Source organism: Arachis ipaensis, chromosome B07 (assembly GCF_000816755.2).
Source record: "Arachis ipaensis cultivar K30076 chromosome B07, Araip1.1, whole genome shotgun sequence".
Classification (NCBI taxonomy): domain Eukaryota; kingdom Viridiplantae; phylum Streptophyta; class Magnoliopsida; order Fabales; family Fabaceae; genus Arachis; species Arachis ipaensis.
The window spans coordinates 82,236,665-82,254,256 of NC_029791.2; the positions used below are offsets into that span (position 1 = coordinate 82,236,665).

Here is a 17,592-nt window from a genome sequence, read left to right on the forward strand (position 1 = left end):
CATCTAGCTTTGCAAAATGCACTTTGGCCACAATGTTGTCAATTAGGTCACACCAGAATATGGAGTGGTTCTCCGGTGGGTGCTTTATTACTTCTTCCAGGCTAAAACTTACAATTCTCCCATCTATCTCAAATGAGTAGGTTCCCGAATAGGCATCCAACTTGAATCTAGGGGTCCTCAAGAATAGACTCCCATGTAGGATGGATGATGTCCTTTCGGATTCGCTTGGGGGCATCTCAAGGATATAGAAATCAATTGGAAATACCAAACCCTTTATATTTACCAATACATCTTCCGCAATACCCGTCACGGTTATTATGCTCTTATCCGCTAAGACAAACCTAGCCGCCAACCACTTCAACGGTGGTAGCTTCAATCTACGGTAAACAGAAAGAGGCATAATACTAACGCATGCACCGAGATCACACATACAATCAATAAATTGAACTCCATCTACGGTATAATTAACCATGCACGGGCCCGGATCACCACATTTCTCAGGTAATGCTCCCATTAAAGCGAAAATAGAACTCCCCAATGGAATAGTTTCTAACTCATGGATTCTATCTTTGTTCATGTATAAGTCCTTAAGAAACTTTACATATTTGGATACTTGATGGATAGCATCAAAGAGAGGGATAGTTACCTCCACTTTCTTGAACATCTCCACCATTTTAGGGTCAAGTTCCATATGCTTCTTATCTTTCCTTGCTAATGTGGGAAATGGGATTGGTTGAGAAATTTTTTCTTCCAAGACCTTCTCCTCTTTGGAGACTCCACTTATTAGTTGAGATACTTCATCTTCAACTACGACTTGTGCCTCATCTTCCTCTTCAACTTCTTCTATCTCAATTCCCTCCTCATCTTGAGTGACTATTATAGGACTTGGTTCCTTTGCCTTCCTCTCTTGCAATTGAGTTTCGGATCTCAAGGTAATGGCATTGATGCCACCCTTGGAATTGGGAAGAGGTTGAGAATGAATGGCACTAGAACTTGAAGCTTGAGGAGTGAAAGTGGAAGGTGGTTCCATGCGGGCAAGAAGAGCTTGTAGAGTAGATGTAAGACTGGTAAGACCAGAGGTAAGTGTGGTTTGAAGTTCTTTTTGGCCTTGGAGGATGGATCGGAGTGTATCATCTTGAATGGGAGAAGTGGAAGGGTATGTAATTTGAGGGGCTTGTGATTGATTGGGTTGAGGTGGTTGTCTTTGATGTGGTGGTTGATAGGTTTGATAATTTCTTCCTTGGTTTTGTTGAGGGTATGGTTGGTTTTGTGAGTATTGATTTTGTGAGTTGTTGTCGTTCCATCTTTGATTGCCTCCATTATTGTTGTTGACCCTACCTCCTTGTTGGTAATTGTCCCGCCATTGGTTGGAATTGTCTCTCTAACCTTGATTATAATTGCTACCCTCTTGATTGTAATTGCCTCCTTGTTGGGGATACCCTTGGTTGAAATTGTTGCCTTGTTGGTAGTATCCTTGATTCGGACGGTCATAAAAGTTGTGGGTAGCCGCCAATGTGTTATCTTCTTGGAGGCTTGGGCACTCGTCCATATAATGGGAATAGCAAGAGCAAATGCCACACACTTTTTAGGGGACTAATTGTTGACTATGTTGTTGAGGAGGTGGTGGAGGTTGATGTTGTTGTTGAGGTTGTTGTTGACCAAATTGGAGTTGCTTTAGAATGCTTGTCATCTCACCCAAGGATTTGGCAAGAGCGGCGGTCTCACTACTAGTGGAAACTTCATTTACGGACTTTGGATGGTTGATCCTTCATCTAGCGTGTTGAGTGGACTCGGCCAAGTCGGTTATGATTTGCCATGCCTCCTCCGCCGTCCTATACTTAGACAAAGAACCATTGCTAGAAGCATCCAATAGAGTCTTGTCTTGTGGTCTCATCCCTTGGCACACTGATAAATCCCAATTTTGTGGTTTATCTTGTGCTTAATTTGGGAGATTTTATCAACTTTTCTCACATTTATTCAATGAAATAGCATGGTTTTGCAATTCTCCCTTGATTTGTACTTAAATATGAAAACATGCTTTTTAGGCCCTTAAATTGGTGATTTTAACTCACCTTAATTTCATTCAATGCCTTGATGTGTTTGTTGAGTGATTTCAGGTTCACACACATAACTAAGCAATACTTGAGTGTCAATCATATGGTTAGGGCATGAGTCAAGATGTTTGCGAAGCCGCTCCCAATACTCGTATAGAGTTTCCATTTTGCCTTGTACAATGCATGAAATCTCTTTTCTTAGCTTGTCTGTCATTTCTACGGGCAAGAATTTATCTAGAAACTTTCTTCTAAGCATGTCCCAATTGGTAACAACATCACTAGGCAAAGTGTAAAACCACTCTTTGGCTCTTCCCTCTAGAGAGAATGGGAAGGCAAACAACCATATAGCAACCTCATCGGACCCTTCCTGCCTAGTTGTTGAGCATACACCATGAAAGTCCTAAAGGTGTCGAATAGGATCCTGTGCGGGAAGTCCTTGAAACTTAGGTAGGAGATAGATCAAAATGGTCTTGAGTTCAAAGTTTGCATTCAAGTTTGGATGAAGCACATGAAGAGGTTGAAGGACAAAGTCTGGTGCACCCGCTTCCATGAGAGTAACTCTCCTTGGAGCGGCCATAGTGTTGGCACCTAGATCAAAAGAATAACTATTAGTGGTATCAACAGAAGAGTAGATAGTACCTTCTTTGAATGACGGTTTGCAATCTACTTCGGATATGGTTGGTGAATTGGTAAAAACCTTTTCACCTTCCTCAAAGGCTAACCGCCTCCGAGCTTGCCTAATGTGAAGCAAAGTTCTTTCGATTTCTGGATCAAATGGGGCTAAGCTCGGATCCGGTAGTGAACGCGTCATACAATGAAGGAGATATAAAACTCATGACAACAAGTAGGACTAGGCAATGATTGATCCTAACTAGTAATTAAACAAACAAACAACCAAAAGAAAAATGCAAGTATGTACATATACACATATTCACACTAATCAATAACATGGCACACATAAGGAAGTCCCCGGCAATAGCGCCATTTTGATGATGATATTTTTATGCCGGTATAGTAATTAGCAATAAGTCCAATCGTGAATATAGTCTAACCGACACGCAAATTTCACATCAAACAATCCTAAAATCTATAACCGAGAGTATTAGTCCTGAGTCGTCCTCCCTAGGAAATGCCTTAGAATGCACATTATTGATTAGGAAGTCTTTTGTGATTTTGAGAATTTGGTGTACGAATTCAAGCTAACAAAAGTAAACAACAATCAATCAAGATAAAAGCCTTGCATAAGGGTGAGCATTGGAAGTTCCATCATTATAGCCTCTTTCAATTGTGATAACAATTAATCATTGCTTCACTTAGTCAACCTCTAATCATGGAGGAAAGTCAAGTGAAAGTAACTAACTTGAGTCACAAGTCCTAGTCTAACCCTAGGGAAGTCTAGCTTTGGTTCCCTCCAAGTGAATTAGCAATTCTCAATTGGTAATCAACAATTGATATTAACTATTCAAGTGTCTCCAATAGCTTAACCCCTAAGCCAAGTAAGAGAATTCTACTCCATGGTTAGGGTTGTCATTTCCTCAAACACTTGGTGAGCAATCATAAGAGACATTATGAATTTGAGAAAAAGGAATTGAATTCAAGCTATCTATCTCAAGCAATCATCAACAATCAAATAATTGAAATCAATGAACATGAAAATACCTCAATTCATTAACCCAAATCAAAGTAACAAAGTTCAAATCCAAGATCTAGAGTGAATTGATCAACTAATACACTAATTGAGATTAGGAGAAGAAGATCCACAACTTGAATCAAAGTAAAAGTGAATTAGCAATTGATCTCACCAAAGTAATCCAAGGGGAATTGAAATGGAGAGAGCAAAATCCTGGAGAGAAGTTGGAGTTTCTCTCTCTACAAAATGTAACTAACTAGGAAAATATCTAGAGAATGTGTAAGAAGAAGTGAATTGATCCCAAGCCCTTCAATCCTTAGTCTTCTTATGCTTTTCCCGCCAGAACTCTGCCCCAAACAGCGTCTGTAATTGCCTGAAATCACTGGTCACATTTTCTCTTTAAAAATCACATGCAGGCATCGACATGTGCGCGCCAGCATGCGTACGCGCCTGATGAGCAGATAATTTATACGCTTTTTGGCATTGTTTTTAGTATGTTTTTAGTATATTTTAGCTAGTTTTTCTTATGTTTTTATTAGTTTTTAAATAAAAATCACATTTCTGGACTTTACTATGAGTTTGTCTATTTTTCAATGATTTCAGGTATTTTCTGGATGAAATTGAGGGACCTGAGCAAAAATCTGATTCAGAGGCTAAAAAAGGACTGCAGATGCTGTTGGATTTTGACCTCCCTGCACTTAAAGTAGATTTTCTGGGGCTACATAAGCCCAATTGGCGCGCTCTCAATCGCGTTGGAAAGTAGACATCCTGGGCTTTCCATCAATATATAATAGTCCATACTTTTCCCAAGATTTGATGGCCCAAACTGGCATTCAAAGTCAGCATACAAATTCTGGCGACAAAACGCCAGAACTGGCATAAAAGCTGGAGTTAAACGCCCAAACTGGCACAAAAGCTGGCGTTTAAATCCAAGAAAAGTCTCTACACGTGAAAGCTTCAATGCTCAGCCCAAGCACACACCAAGTGGGCCCGGAAGAAGATTTTTGCATTAATTACTTATTTCTGTAATCCTAGGCTACTAGTCTTCTACAAATAGGACCTTCTGCTATTGTATTTTACACACTGGATCATACTTTTCATCTTGGAACTTGTATGTTCATGCTTTGGAAGGCTGGCCATTTGGTCATACCTAGACCTTTTTTTCTTATATATTTTCAATGGTAGAGTTTCTACACACCATAGATTAAGGTGTGGAGCTCTACTGTTCTTCATGAATTAATGCACAGTACTACTGTTTTTCTATTCAATTCATGCCTACTTCTTCTCTAAGATATACACTCGTTCTTTAACCTGATGAATGTGATGATCCGTGACACTCATCATCATTCTCCCCCATGAACACATGCCTGACAACCACCTCTGTTCTACTTGCAATAGCTTGAATGTGTATCTCTTGGGTTTCTAATCTAAGATTAGAACCATCGTGGTATAGGCTAGAATTATTGGCGGCCATTCCTAAGGTCCGGAAAGTCTAAACCTTGTCTGTGATATTTCGAGTAGGATCTGGGAAGGGATGACTGTGACGAGCTTCAAACTCGCGAGTAGTGTTGGGCATGTGACAGACGCAAAAGGATCAATGGATCCTATTCCAACATGATAGAGAACCGAGATATGATTAGCCGTGCGGTGACAGCGTATTTGAAACATTTTCACTGAGAGGACGGGAAGTAGCCATTGACAATGGTGATTCCCAACATAAAGCTTACCATGGAAAGGAGTATGAATGATTGGAAGAAGGCAATAGGAAAGCAGAAGTTTAGAAGGAACAAAGCATCTTCATACGCTTATCTAAAATTCCTACTAATGAATTACATAAGTATCTCTATCTTTATTTTATGTTTTATTCATATTTCAATTATCAATCCTCTATAACTATTTGAATCCACCTGACTGAGATTTACAAGATGACCATAGCTTGCTTCAAGCCGACAATCTCCATGGGATCGACCCTTACGCACGTAAGGTTTATTACTTGGACGACCCAGTGCACTTGCTGGTTAGTTGTGCGGAGTTGTGATAAAGATTTGAGATTACAATTATGCGTACCAAGTTGTTGGCGCCATTGATGATCACAATTTCGTGCACCAGCGTCCCTGGGGCTATTGCGATCCACGCGCAGGCGTGAAGTACGCGGACGCGTCCATGAGGTTCTGGCTTAGCTGCATAAATACACCGGCTCCTGGCTTTGGCTCCTTCGCGCTAGTCTTGATGGCGCGCATCCACGTGTACGTGCCATGTGCACGTGCGCGTCACTGCTCAAAACTCCAAAGCTCCAATTTCCATGCTCCTCCCCTTTATGCATGCTTCCATTCTCTCCTCCAAGACATCCTTGCCCTATAAGCTCTGAAATCACTTAACACACGGATCACGGCATCGAATGGTAATAGAGGAGGATTAAAATATATCTAATTTAATGCAAAAGAGGCATATTTTCATCCATGAGGCAAAATTATGAAAGGAACACAAAATCATGCATTTTTATATGAATAAGTGTGAAAGACCATTGATAAAACCCTCGAAGCCTATACAAGATAAACCCTAAAAATTGGATTTATCAAGGAGTCCAAAGGAACCGAGCCCAATAATAGTCACTCAAGATGGGGATGAGGTTGAGATAGAAGAAATTGTAGAGGAGGATGAGGCACATGAGGTAGTTGAAGATGAAGTCCCTCAATCGAGAAGTGAAGTCTCCAAAGATGAGAGGGTCTTGGAGGAAGATGCCTAACCAATTCCATTCTCTACATTGGCGAGGATGGCCAAGAAGTGTCCAGAACTTGACCCCAAAATGGTGGAAATGTTCAAGAAAGTTGAGGTAACAATCCCTCTCTTTGATGCTATCCATCAAGTACCTAAATATGCCAAGTTTCTTAAGGACTTATGCATAAACAAAGATAGAATTCATGAGTTAGATACTATTCCATTGGGGAGCTCTATTTCGGCTTTGATGGGAGCCTTACCGGAAAAGTGTGGTGATCCAGGCCCTTGCTTAGTCACTTGTACCATAGATGGAGTTCAATTCATTGATTGTATGTGCGATCTTGGTGTATGCGTTAGTATTATGCCTTTTTGCATTTATCATATATTGAAGCTCCCACCGTTGAAGCGGTCGGCGGCTAGGTTTGTCTTGGTAGATAAGAGCATAATAATGCTGATGGGTATTGCGGAAGATGTGTTGGTAAACATTAAGGGGTTGGTATTTCCGATTGATTTTCATATCCTTGAGATGCCACCTAGTGAATCCGACCAGACATTGTCTATCTTACTTGGGAGGCCATTTTTGAGAACCTCTAAGTTCAAATTGGATGTCTATTCGGGTACCTATTCTTTTGAGATCGACGGAAGGATTGTTAGCTTTAGTCTTGATGAAGCCATGAGACACCCACCGGAGGATCATTCTATATTCCAGTGTGACTTGATTGACAATGTTGTAGCCGAAGTACATAATGTTAATCTTGATGAAGAGAGTATGATTGAAGGTCCAAGTATGGGGAACCCCCACGAACGCGAAGAGAACACCTTACCCACACCGGTCTTACCGGAAGTTCAAATGCCAAGTCATGAACAAAGTATGGAGTTGAAGCCGTTACCGCCCTACCTAAAATATGCTTATCTTGATGAAGCTCAAAAGTTCCCGGTAATTGTTGCAAGGGAGCTCACTCCTCAACAAGAGGAGAAATTGCTTCATGTCTTGAGGAGGAACAAAAAGGCTATAGGATGGAGCTTGGTGGACCTAATCGACATAAGCACTCAAGTATGCGAGCATCGTATTTTCTTAGAAGAAGGAGCTAGACCCATTCGACAACCTCAAAGGCCTTTGAATCCTACCATTTTAGAGGTTGTGAAGAAGGAGGTAACCCGGTTGTTGGAGGCGGACATCATCTACCCCATTTCAGATAGTGAATGAGTGAACCCCGTACAAGTCGTCCCAAAGAAATCCAGTGTTACTACAATCAAGAATGAGAGTGGAGAGCTCATCAATACAAGGGTGCAAAACTCATGGAGGGTGTTTATTGACTATCGGCGTTTGAACACAGCCACTAGGAATGATCACTTTCCATTGCCGTTCATTGATCAAATGCTTGATCGATTGTTTGGTAAATCTCATTACTATTTCTTAGATGGCTATTCAGGGTATTTCCAAATCCGATTGCTTTAGAAGATCAAGAAAAAACTACATTTACATGCCCCTTTGGAACTTATGCCTATAAGAGAATGCCGTTCGGCTTGTGCAACGCATCGGCAACTTTCCAAAGGTGTATGATAAGTATATTTGTGGATCTTCTAGAGCATTGCATGGAGGTGTTTATGGACGATTTTAGTGTCTACGGGGACTCTTTTGATATTTGCTTGGACAACCTTGCAAAAGTGTTAGAGAGGTGTACTAAATCAAATCTTGTTTTAAATTTTGAGAAATGTCATTTTATGGTTAGACAAGGTATTGTTTTAGGACACATTGTCTCTAATAATGGTATTTCTGTGGATCCGGCAAAGATCAATGTTATTTCTAGTATGCCTTACCCCTCCTCCGTGAGAGAAGTCCGTTCGTTCCTTGGTCATGCAGGTTTTTACCGGCGATTTATAAAGGACTTTAGTAACTACAAAAGGATGTTGAGTTTGATCTAAGTGAAGAATGCATGGAGGCCTTTGACAAGCTTAAAGTTGCATTGACCCAAGCTCCCATTGTAAGAGGGCCGGATTGGAGTCGGCCGTTCGAAATAATGTGTGATGCATCAAACTTTGCGGTGGGAGCCGCGCTAGCAAAGTGCGAGGGTAAGATTCCTTATGTCATTGCCTATACCTCTAAAACTTTAGATGGAGCCTAATCTAATTACACTACCACAGAAAAGGAATTATTGACTATTGTCTTTGCTTTGGATAAATTCCAACCTTATCTACTCAGTTCCAAGGTGGTAGTGTACTCGGATCATGCGGCCTTAAAATACATGTTGGCTAAGAAGGAATCCAAACCAAGGTTGATTAGATGGGTTTTGCTTTTACAAGAATCTGATCTAGAAATCAAAGATAAAAGTGGTTCACAAAACTTAGTGGTGGATCACTTGAGTCACCTTGAGCACACAAAAGGCGATTTTACTCCTATCAATGATGAATTTCCTACTGAGGGCTTGAAAGCAATATCCAAAGTAATCCCTTGGTATGCACCCATCGCCAATTACTTGGTGTCTCACATCTTTCCTCCTAATCTCTCCAAGCACCAAAACGATAAGCTAAAAGGCCAATCCAAATATTATGTGTGGGATGACCCATACCTTTGGAGATGTGGTGCAGATCAAGTAATTCGGAGGTGCATTCCACAAACCGAATTCCAATCTATTTTGGAAGCTTGCCACTCTTCTGAGGGCGGTGGTCACTGTGGACCTCAAAGGATGGCAAGAAAGATCTTACATTGTGGATTTTGGTGGCCAACTCTTTTCAAAGATTCCGCTCTCTTTTGTAAATCTTGTTCTCAATGCCTTAGATTTGGTAATATCTCCAAGAAGGATGAGATACCTTTTCTCACATTTATTCAATGAATTAGCATCGTTTTGTGATTCTTTCTTAATTTGTGCTTAAGTATGAAAACATGCTTTTAATCCCTTAATTTGATAATTTTAATCTCCCTTTGATTCCACTAGATGCCTTGATGTGTTTGTTAGTGTTCTCAAATTGAAAAGGGATAGGAATGGATCAAATGAGTGGAGAAAAAGCATGCAAAGTGAAGAAATCATGAAAAGCCAAAGATTTGGGATGCGCCCATGGACGCGCGCACGCGTACTGGATGCCTACGCGTGGATCGCGCAATACTCTAGGGACACGTACGCGTGCTGTACGCATACGCGTCGATGCCCGCATGTGACTTCTTTAATGAAATCGTGCCTGGCGATTTCTGAAGAGCTTCTGGCCCAATTTGGAAGGTGAACTTTGGCGGGAAAAGGCTAAAAGGACCAAGGAATGAGGGGGAATGCAAGTTATGTTTCATTACACTTGAGATCTAGTTTTGAGTTTTAGTTTTTTTAGAGAGAGAAGCTCTCTCTTCTCTCTAGAATTAGGATTAGGTTTAGGTTAGAATTTCTTAGGTCTAGGTTCTAATCTTTGCTTTTCATTTACTTTTCCCTTTCAATTCCTTGTTGTTACATCTTGCTCTTCTACTCTTTTGTTGTGATCTTCCCTATTTTGCTTCTCTACTTTGTTGTGGATCTACTTTTGTTATTTTATTTTCTTTTAATGTAATTTGAGGTAATTCATGTTAATTGTGATTTCCTTGATTGTTATTGTTAATTCTTTTTATTTAATTGTTGTTGAAATTCATTCTTGTTGTCAATTTACTATGCTTCCCTTTTGTGCCTTCCAAGTGTTTGTCAAAATGCTTGGAAGGATGCTAGAGTAGAATTTTATGCTCTTGGCTTGGGATGGTAATTTAGGAATTCTTGAGTTACTAATCTCCAAGTAATTGATGATTGGGAGCCATTAACTCTAGTTCTCAATAATTGAATTAGGGGAGAATTAGGACTTATGGACTTGGATTGATATAGCTCATTTGACTTTCCTTTACTACTAGTTAGAGGATGACTTAATGGGATTGATCTTTGCCAATTCTCATGTTATGGTTAGAGATAAGGATAGAGATCCTTGATCACCAAACCTTGCCAAGACCATTTTATCATTTACATTTCCATTGCCATTTATTTTTCTTGTCTCTTATCCAAAACCCCGAAAATATACAACTCATAACCAATAACAAGAATACTACCCTGCAATTCCTTTGAGAGACGATCCGAGGTTTAAATACCTCGGTTATTAGGATTATTAGGGGTTTGTACTTGTGACAAACAAAATTTTTGTATGAAAGGATTATTGTTGGTTTAGAAACTATACTTTACAACGAGATTTCATTAGTGAAATTCTACACCATCAATCAGCCGATCATCAATACCCCAACAAACGATATTATTTTGTGAAATTTTTGATGTGTGGGGTATTGACTTCATGGGGCCATTCTCAAACTCTAATGGGTTTCTCTATATTCTACTTGCTGTTGATTATGTGTCCAAATGGGTGGAAGCGATACCCACCCGGACGGACGATGCTAATGTAGTTCTTTCTTTTGTGAGGAATAACATAATTTGTCGCTTTGGGTCACCATGAGCAATCGTGAGTGATCAAGGCTCACATCTTTGCAATAAGCGAATGGAAGGACTCATGAAGAAGTATGGTATCATCCATAAAATGGCCACGGCCTACCATCTCCAAACGAATGGCCAAGCCGAGGTTTCCAACCGGGAGATCAAGTGCATATTGGAAAGAATTGTGAAGCCTCATAGAAAGGACTGGAGTGCCAAGCTTACCGATGCACTTTGGGCCTACCAAACGGTTTACAAGACGCCAATTGGCATGAGCCTGTTTCGGTTGGTCTATGGTAAAGCTTGCCATCTACCGGTGGAGATAGAGCATAAGGCTTATTGGGCTGTTAAGGAGTGCAATTCATGTTTGGGAGGGGCCGGAATTGAAAGAAAGCTACAGTTAGTAGAATTGGAGTGTTTGAGATTAGAAGCCTATGAGAACTCTAGACTCTACAAGGAGAGGATGAAAGCCGTGCATGATAAAAATATAAGAAGAAGAGAGTTTAGAGTTGGAGAGCTTGTCCTTCTCTACAATTCAAGATTAAGATTGATGCCCAGAAAGCTAAGGTCAAGATGGGAAGGTCCCTATAGAGTAGAGAAGGTGGAGCTGTATGGGGTGTATCACTTGCGTCATCCTTCTAGCCCCATAATCTTCAAGGTTAATGGTCATCGACTAAAGCTATACCATTGGAAAAAGATGAAAAGCAACAAGGAAGTTGAGGTGTTCCTCCTAGCGGATGCACCCGAAGAAGAAAACCCATGAGCTCATGACCGTCCAACTTAAGGACGTTAAAGAAAAGTGCTAGGTGGGAGACACCCCACCATAGTGAGATCTACCCTTTTTGTCTCTTGTGTATATAGTTCTTGAACTCTTGCTTGATTTTGTGAATGCTTAGTTTTAGAGATTGTTTGGATAGATTTGATTTTAGTTGGCTTAGATGTGATGTTCATGAAGGTTTGCATTGATCTTAAGTAGGTTGGATCCTTAGTGCGGAAGAAAACACTCAATTTTAAGCATTGCATAGATTTTTGAGTGTTTTTGGTCTCTTTAGCTTAATTGCCTAATAAATTTATGATGAAAATGCATTCCTTCATGTCTATGAAAAAAAACGGGGTATCCACGCGTGGGCGTATGAGACGCATACGCATCGTTGGCCTTTCGCAACTCCTGGTACAGAAAGCCAGAGAGTTGTGCAACATTTGAGCTAGAACTGAGACCCATGCCTAACCCCTCTCACACGAACGCGCACATGATGCATGTGCGTCCCTCAACCTGATCGAGGAATCCACGCGTGAGCGTGCTAGACGCATACGCGTCGGTTGCGTTTCTCATTCTCTGGGTATGTGAACCCGAGAGTTACGCGAGAACTGGGCCAACACTGCGCCCTCCGTATGACTCATCCCACGCGTGCACGCACATAACGCATACACGTCGCTCTACTGATCTGCGCATCCACGCATCAGCGGTGATGACGCATCCGCATTGATGACGCATCCGCGTTGATCGCGCAACTCCAACTCTTGGTACATTTTTCCCGAGAATTGCGCGAACATCACGCGACCACTGTGCTGGGAGCCCAACTCCCACCCACGCATAAGCGTGCGTTACGCTTAGGCGTCAATCTGCTATCTGCTCTTCCACGTGTGCGCGCACCATCCGCGTACGCGTCCGTGTCCTCATTAGCCAACTCCTAGTACTTCAAACAGAGAGTTGTGCGAGATTCAGGCTGACATTGTGCTAATAGTGCAATTGCCTCCACGCGTGCTCGCCACTTGTGCGTATGCGTCCCCTCTTCTTCTACGCGTGGGAGACGCTTATGTGTCCCTGCTTCTTTCTTCTCATCCACGCGTACGCGTGATTGGCGTGCGCGTCGATTGCGATATGCAACTTTCATGTAGCGCGCCTTAATTCAAATCTCTTCCATCTTCTTTCTCTATTCCATGTCCCCTTCTTCAACCACTTCTACCACCCTTTCTCAGCCCCTTCCACCGGCGGCACTGATCACCGGTGACTACTACTTCCGGTGGTCCCACATTTCCCTCTTTCCCCTCCTTTCCCCATTTCTCTTCTCCTCTCTTTCCTTACATTCTACATTGCTTTCTTCTCCATCTCAAGGTACTACACACCTTTCTTCTTCTTTGTTTTGTTTCAATTTCTCTCTCTTTGGTTGCATTTCTTTGCATTCCTTCTTGGTTGGACTCTCATTCATGCATTTTTATTTATTTGTTTGCTTCTTTTTTTTCTATTTGCCATGGGTGTTGAGGGTGGAGTTCTCTCTTGCATTCATGGGTTATCTTACTATGTCTTGATTTCTTTGTGATAAGTGGTGCCATATGATGATTGATCGTGCATTGTAGGATGCTACATTGTTACATTTCCTTCATTTGCTTATTGCTCTAACATTGCACACCAAGTGTTTGATGAAATGCACCTACGTGTTCTTGTTCCCCATTTGACATAATACTTTCAACTTAGTGCCCTTTCTCATTCACTTGCTTGTTCCTATGTGCATTGAGCCTACTACTCTTCATGTCTTCCATTCACATGCTCATTCTTTATGACTTGCTTCTTGTTATTTATGATTGAGAATATACTTCTCATGCCTCTTATTTGCATGCTTATATCCCTTTTGCATCACAAGCTAAGTGATTTGCCATTGTCCCCATTGTGTTGTCTTGCTCACATGTTGCAGCTGTCATGTCTTCAGGACACTTACTCTTTTGTCGCTTTTTCTCTCACTTGCATGATACTATCCATGTGTGTTTGTTTGAGTTTAATGTCTTCTCTTTCCCCCTTTTTTCTCAGGATGGTCATCACAAAGGATAAGAGAAAGGCATCCAAGAAGCCGCCTACCAAAAAAGCACCTCCAAAATCCACCACCAAGGCGCACCACACACCAAAAGCCAAGCCCCTCCTCATGAAGGCAAAGAGCATCATTAATGTTGATGCACTAGAGAAGGATAACCCAACCGGTACTATGAGCTCATATACCCCATGATGATTGAAAGGAACTATCGCGCTGAACGTCTTCTCGCCCCTCCGGCCCACATTGTTCAGTTTGTGATACCCCGCATCAACCGCAGGAGGCCAACCTTTCTTGGGTGGTGGAGTTTTACTCCAACTACCACTCATCTTCTCTCGCATCAGTTTTTGTGCGTCGGAAGCAAGTCCCCATCACGGAGGAAGCTATTTAAGGAGTGCTTAAAACCGGGCTATTAGCGGATGGGATCGACGCTTACCAAGAGGTCTTGTCGCAGTGTTGTGAATATGGTTTCGATTGGGATGCCATTCTCCGGGTCATAGCCAAACCGGGAGCGTTTTGGACTCAAGGGAGAATGCGACCCCTGCCCAAGGGCATTGATGTGCATTTTCTCACTATAGAGGCTCAGGCATGGGCCCAAATCTTATCCCATTATGTGCTTCCAAGCACCCATGGGTCATCTATCACAGCCGAGCTAGCCCTATTAGTTTGGTGCATACTTATTGAGAAACCGGTCAACATCACATCTATCATCCGACAAGCCATGGGGCGTATCCATACTAAGGGAAACCGACTTTTCCCCCTTTTGGTGACCAAGTTAGTTGCTGCAGCCGGTATTCCCCGGGAGATTAAGGATCGGAAGGCCATGATCCTGGTAGATGGCGATGTTATCCCAACCGAGAAATATCTCAAGCCTCCGGCGGACACCGGGAACCTTGATATAGCTATTCCTATGGGCATCCCCACTACTTCATCCGCACCACCAAATCATCCCACCAACGGCTTAAGGATCTTCATAAGAAGATGGACCGATATGAACGGCAGAACCAACACCGGTTTGCTTATGTGAAGAAGCTTTTGAGTTTTATGACCCCACTTATGGAGGAACCGGAGATCTCCATATCTACCTCAAACTTAAGTGAAGATAGCATTGATGAAGGAGATGGTGGACGTTCCGGACCCGATCGCCCCTTGCGCCTCACCAATAGCACGGAGGACCGTGCTAGTTCTTAAGTGTGGGTAGGTCAGTCGACCGATCTCCGTAGGTAATACCCGAATAAACTTTGATTTTCTTTTGCTAATTAGGATAGATTTCATGATTAGTTTTTTATTTTTGACACCTTTTGCATGATAGTTGTCTCTTGATTAGGACTACTTGGTTATGGTAATGATTTCTTTTCCAAGAAACTATGTTTTTAGGGCATCCTACCAATTTGAAAAATTTTTGGTGTTAAGCTTGCTTGAATAATGTACATTGGAACATGGTTTTGAGCTAAGAACACAAGCTTGTGAGATTTGAGCCTAATTGCGTGCTTACATCTTATAACCACTTATCTTTCTTCTTGTGTGCATTGTTCTCCTTCTATAATTGTGATCCTTGATTTGTTTGACTCTATATGTCCATTATTGTGTGTATGAATGCATGTATGTGATTGAGGCCATCATTTCACTTAGCCACTTGCTCAAATAGCCTTACCTTACAAACAACCTTTGTTAGCTAACTTTGAGCCTACGATTAACCCACTTGTTCTTAATTTTAGCACATTACAAGCCTAAAGCGGAAAACAATAAATATCCTTATTTGAAACTTTGATTAGCTTAGGCTACTGTGTATGTGTCATTCAAGTGTGAGGAAACTTGGGGACATTGATTGGGGTAAGAGTGTGTTTTTGTCTTTGATTGAAAATATTAGGAAGTGGGTACATACTCATGTGTTAACTAAATATGTAAACCATATACATTGATACCTTTGTATATAAGTACATCAAAAAGAAAAAAAAAAGAGAAAAAAATCAAAAAGAAAAAAAATTGAATAATAAAAAGAAAGAAAAAGATATATACAGAGAAAAGGAAAAAAAAAGAGAAGGAAATAAAAAGGGGACGAAATGCCCCAAAGTAAGGTTCAATAACAATCAATGCATATGTGTAGTGAAATTAATCAACTTGAGTCACAAGTCCTAGTTAAACCCTAGGGAAGTCTACCTTTAGGGACATACAAATTAATTAGCAATTCTCAATTGATAATTAACAAAGGAACTATTCAAGTGTCTCCAATAACTCAACCCCCAAGCCAAGAATGAGGAATCTACTCCATAGCTAAAGTTGTCATTTTCTCAAACAACTGGTGAGCAATAGCGAGAGACATTATGAAATTAAGAAAAGGAATTGAATTCAAGCTATCTAATTCAAGCAATTATTAACAATCAAACAATTGACATCAATGAACATGAAATTCCTTAATTCATTAAGAGAAATCAAAGTAACAAAGTCCAAATCTAAGATCCAAAGTAGCTTGAGAACAAAAACAATAAATTGGGAGTAGGAGAATTAGATCTACAAATTGAATCAAAGTAAAATTGAATTGACAATTGATCTCACCAAAGGATCCAAGAGGAATTGAAATGGAGAAAGCAAAAATCTAGAGAGAAGTGAGAGCTTCTCTCTCTAGAATGTAACTTCCATAAACTAACTAAAAATATCTAAATGTGTGGAATGTGTGAATGAATGTGGATCCCTTCAATCCTTGGTCTTTTTATGTCTTTTCCCACCGGAATTCTGCTCCAAAATGGGTCTGTAACTCCCCTGAAATCGCCAGTCACATTTTCTCTTTAAAAGTCACGTGAGGGCATCGATGCGTACGCGCAATGCATGCGTACGTGTCCCTGGAGTTTTATGATCCACGCGCATGCGTAAAGCACGCGTGCGCGTCCATGAGGTTCTGGCTCAGCCATGCGAATGCGCCGGCTTCTGGCTTTGGCTTCTTCGTGCCGATCCCAGTGGCGCGTACGCGTTGTTGCTCAAGATCCAAAGCTCCACTTTTCCATGCTCCTTCCATTTATACATGCTTCCTTCCTCTCTTCTAGGCCATCCTTGCCCTATAAACTCTGAAATCACTTAACAAACAGATCACGGTATCGAATGGTAATAGAAGATGATTAAAATATATCAAATTTAATGTAAAATAAGCATGTTTTAATCCATGAAGCCAAATTGGGGAAGAAACACAAAACCATGCATTTTATATGAATAAGTGTGAAAGAACATTGATAAAATCCTCAAAATCCATACAAGATACACCTTAAAAATGGGGTTTATCACTGACACGTGAGCTCATGGCCTGCATAGGACAGACATGCATCATACTTGGTTGAGCATTTCTTCTGTTATGATTGTTGCATGAATGTATGCTTTTCTTGTTTGTATTCTATTCTCTGTGTTTGTGTTATTTTCTTGTATTCTTCTGTTTGTGCTATGCTATCTATTTTTTCTATCTTCACTATTTATCTGTATCTTCTATTTACTACTTTCTCTATTATGCTATTAGTCTGCTAAACAACACAGAATTAATGAACGTAACTAATAACCCCGGCCCTACTAAAAACTCCCCAGTTCTTACCCATTCTCTCTCCCTTCCTCCTTCAGATGGAAGTATGAGTACCCTTCTGTAGTTCACTGACAACTGTTCGTAAAAAGGATTCCGCTCTAGGTAGTCTTCTAAGTCTAGAGTGAACTCCGTTACCTGTTTATATGTATATACTGTAAGACCAGCCAACGTCTACACCCCGTTTGTATGCAAACTTTAACTTAAATCCTGTGTTCGAGACTCCTGTTTTGTGGCAACTTGATGAGGTACCAGAGAGACGTCACATGGCAATGACTGATCGTGTACAGGAGTAGTAGATGATGTTCCATCTTTTGATGACGTTCCACGGGACTTGAGTTTTGAAGACCTAGAACGTACTTTCCCTCACTTTAGTAGTTTAGAGAGACTAGGTGAGTATAGATTC

General features: G+C 41.0%; 1 protein-coding gene across 1 annotated transcript; it reads left to right on the forward strand.

Annotated features, from left to right (window-relative positions):
- Positions 10,891 to 11,586, forward strand: LOC107607385. Its single transcript, XM_016309348.1, has one exon. It carries the CDS (start codon positions 10,891 to 10,893, stop codon positions 11,584 to 11,586), a length of 696 nt encoding a protein of 231 aa, XP_016164834.1.

Coding starts and splice junctions, on each gene's coding strand:
- LOC107607385 (XM_016309348.1), top strand. CDS start 10,891: ATGGAAGGACTCATGAAGAAGTATGGTATCATCCATAAAATGGCCACG.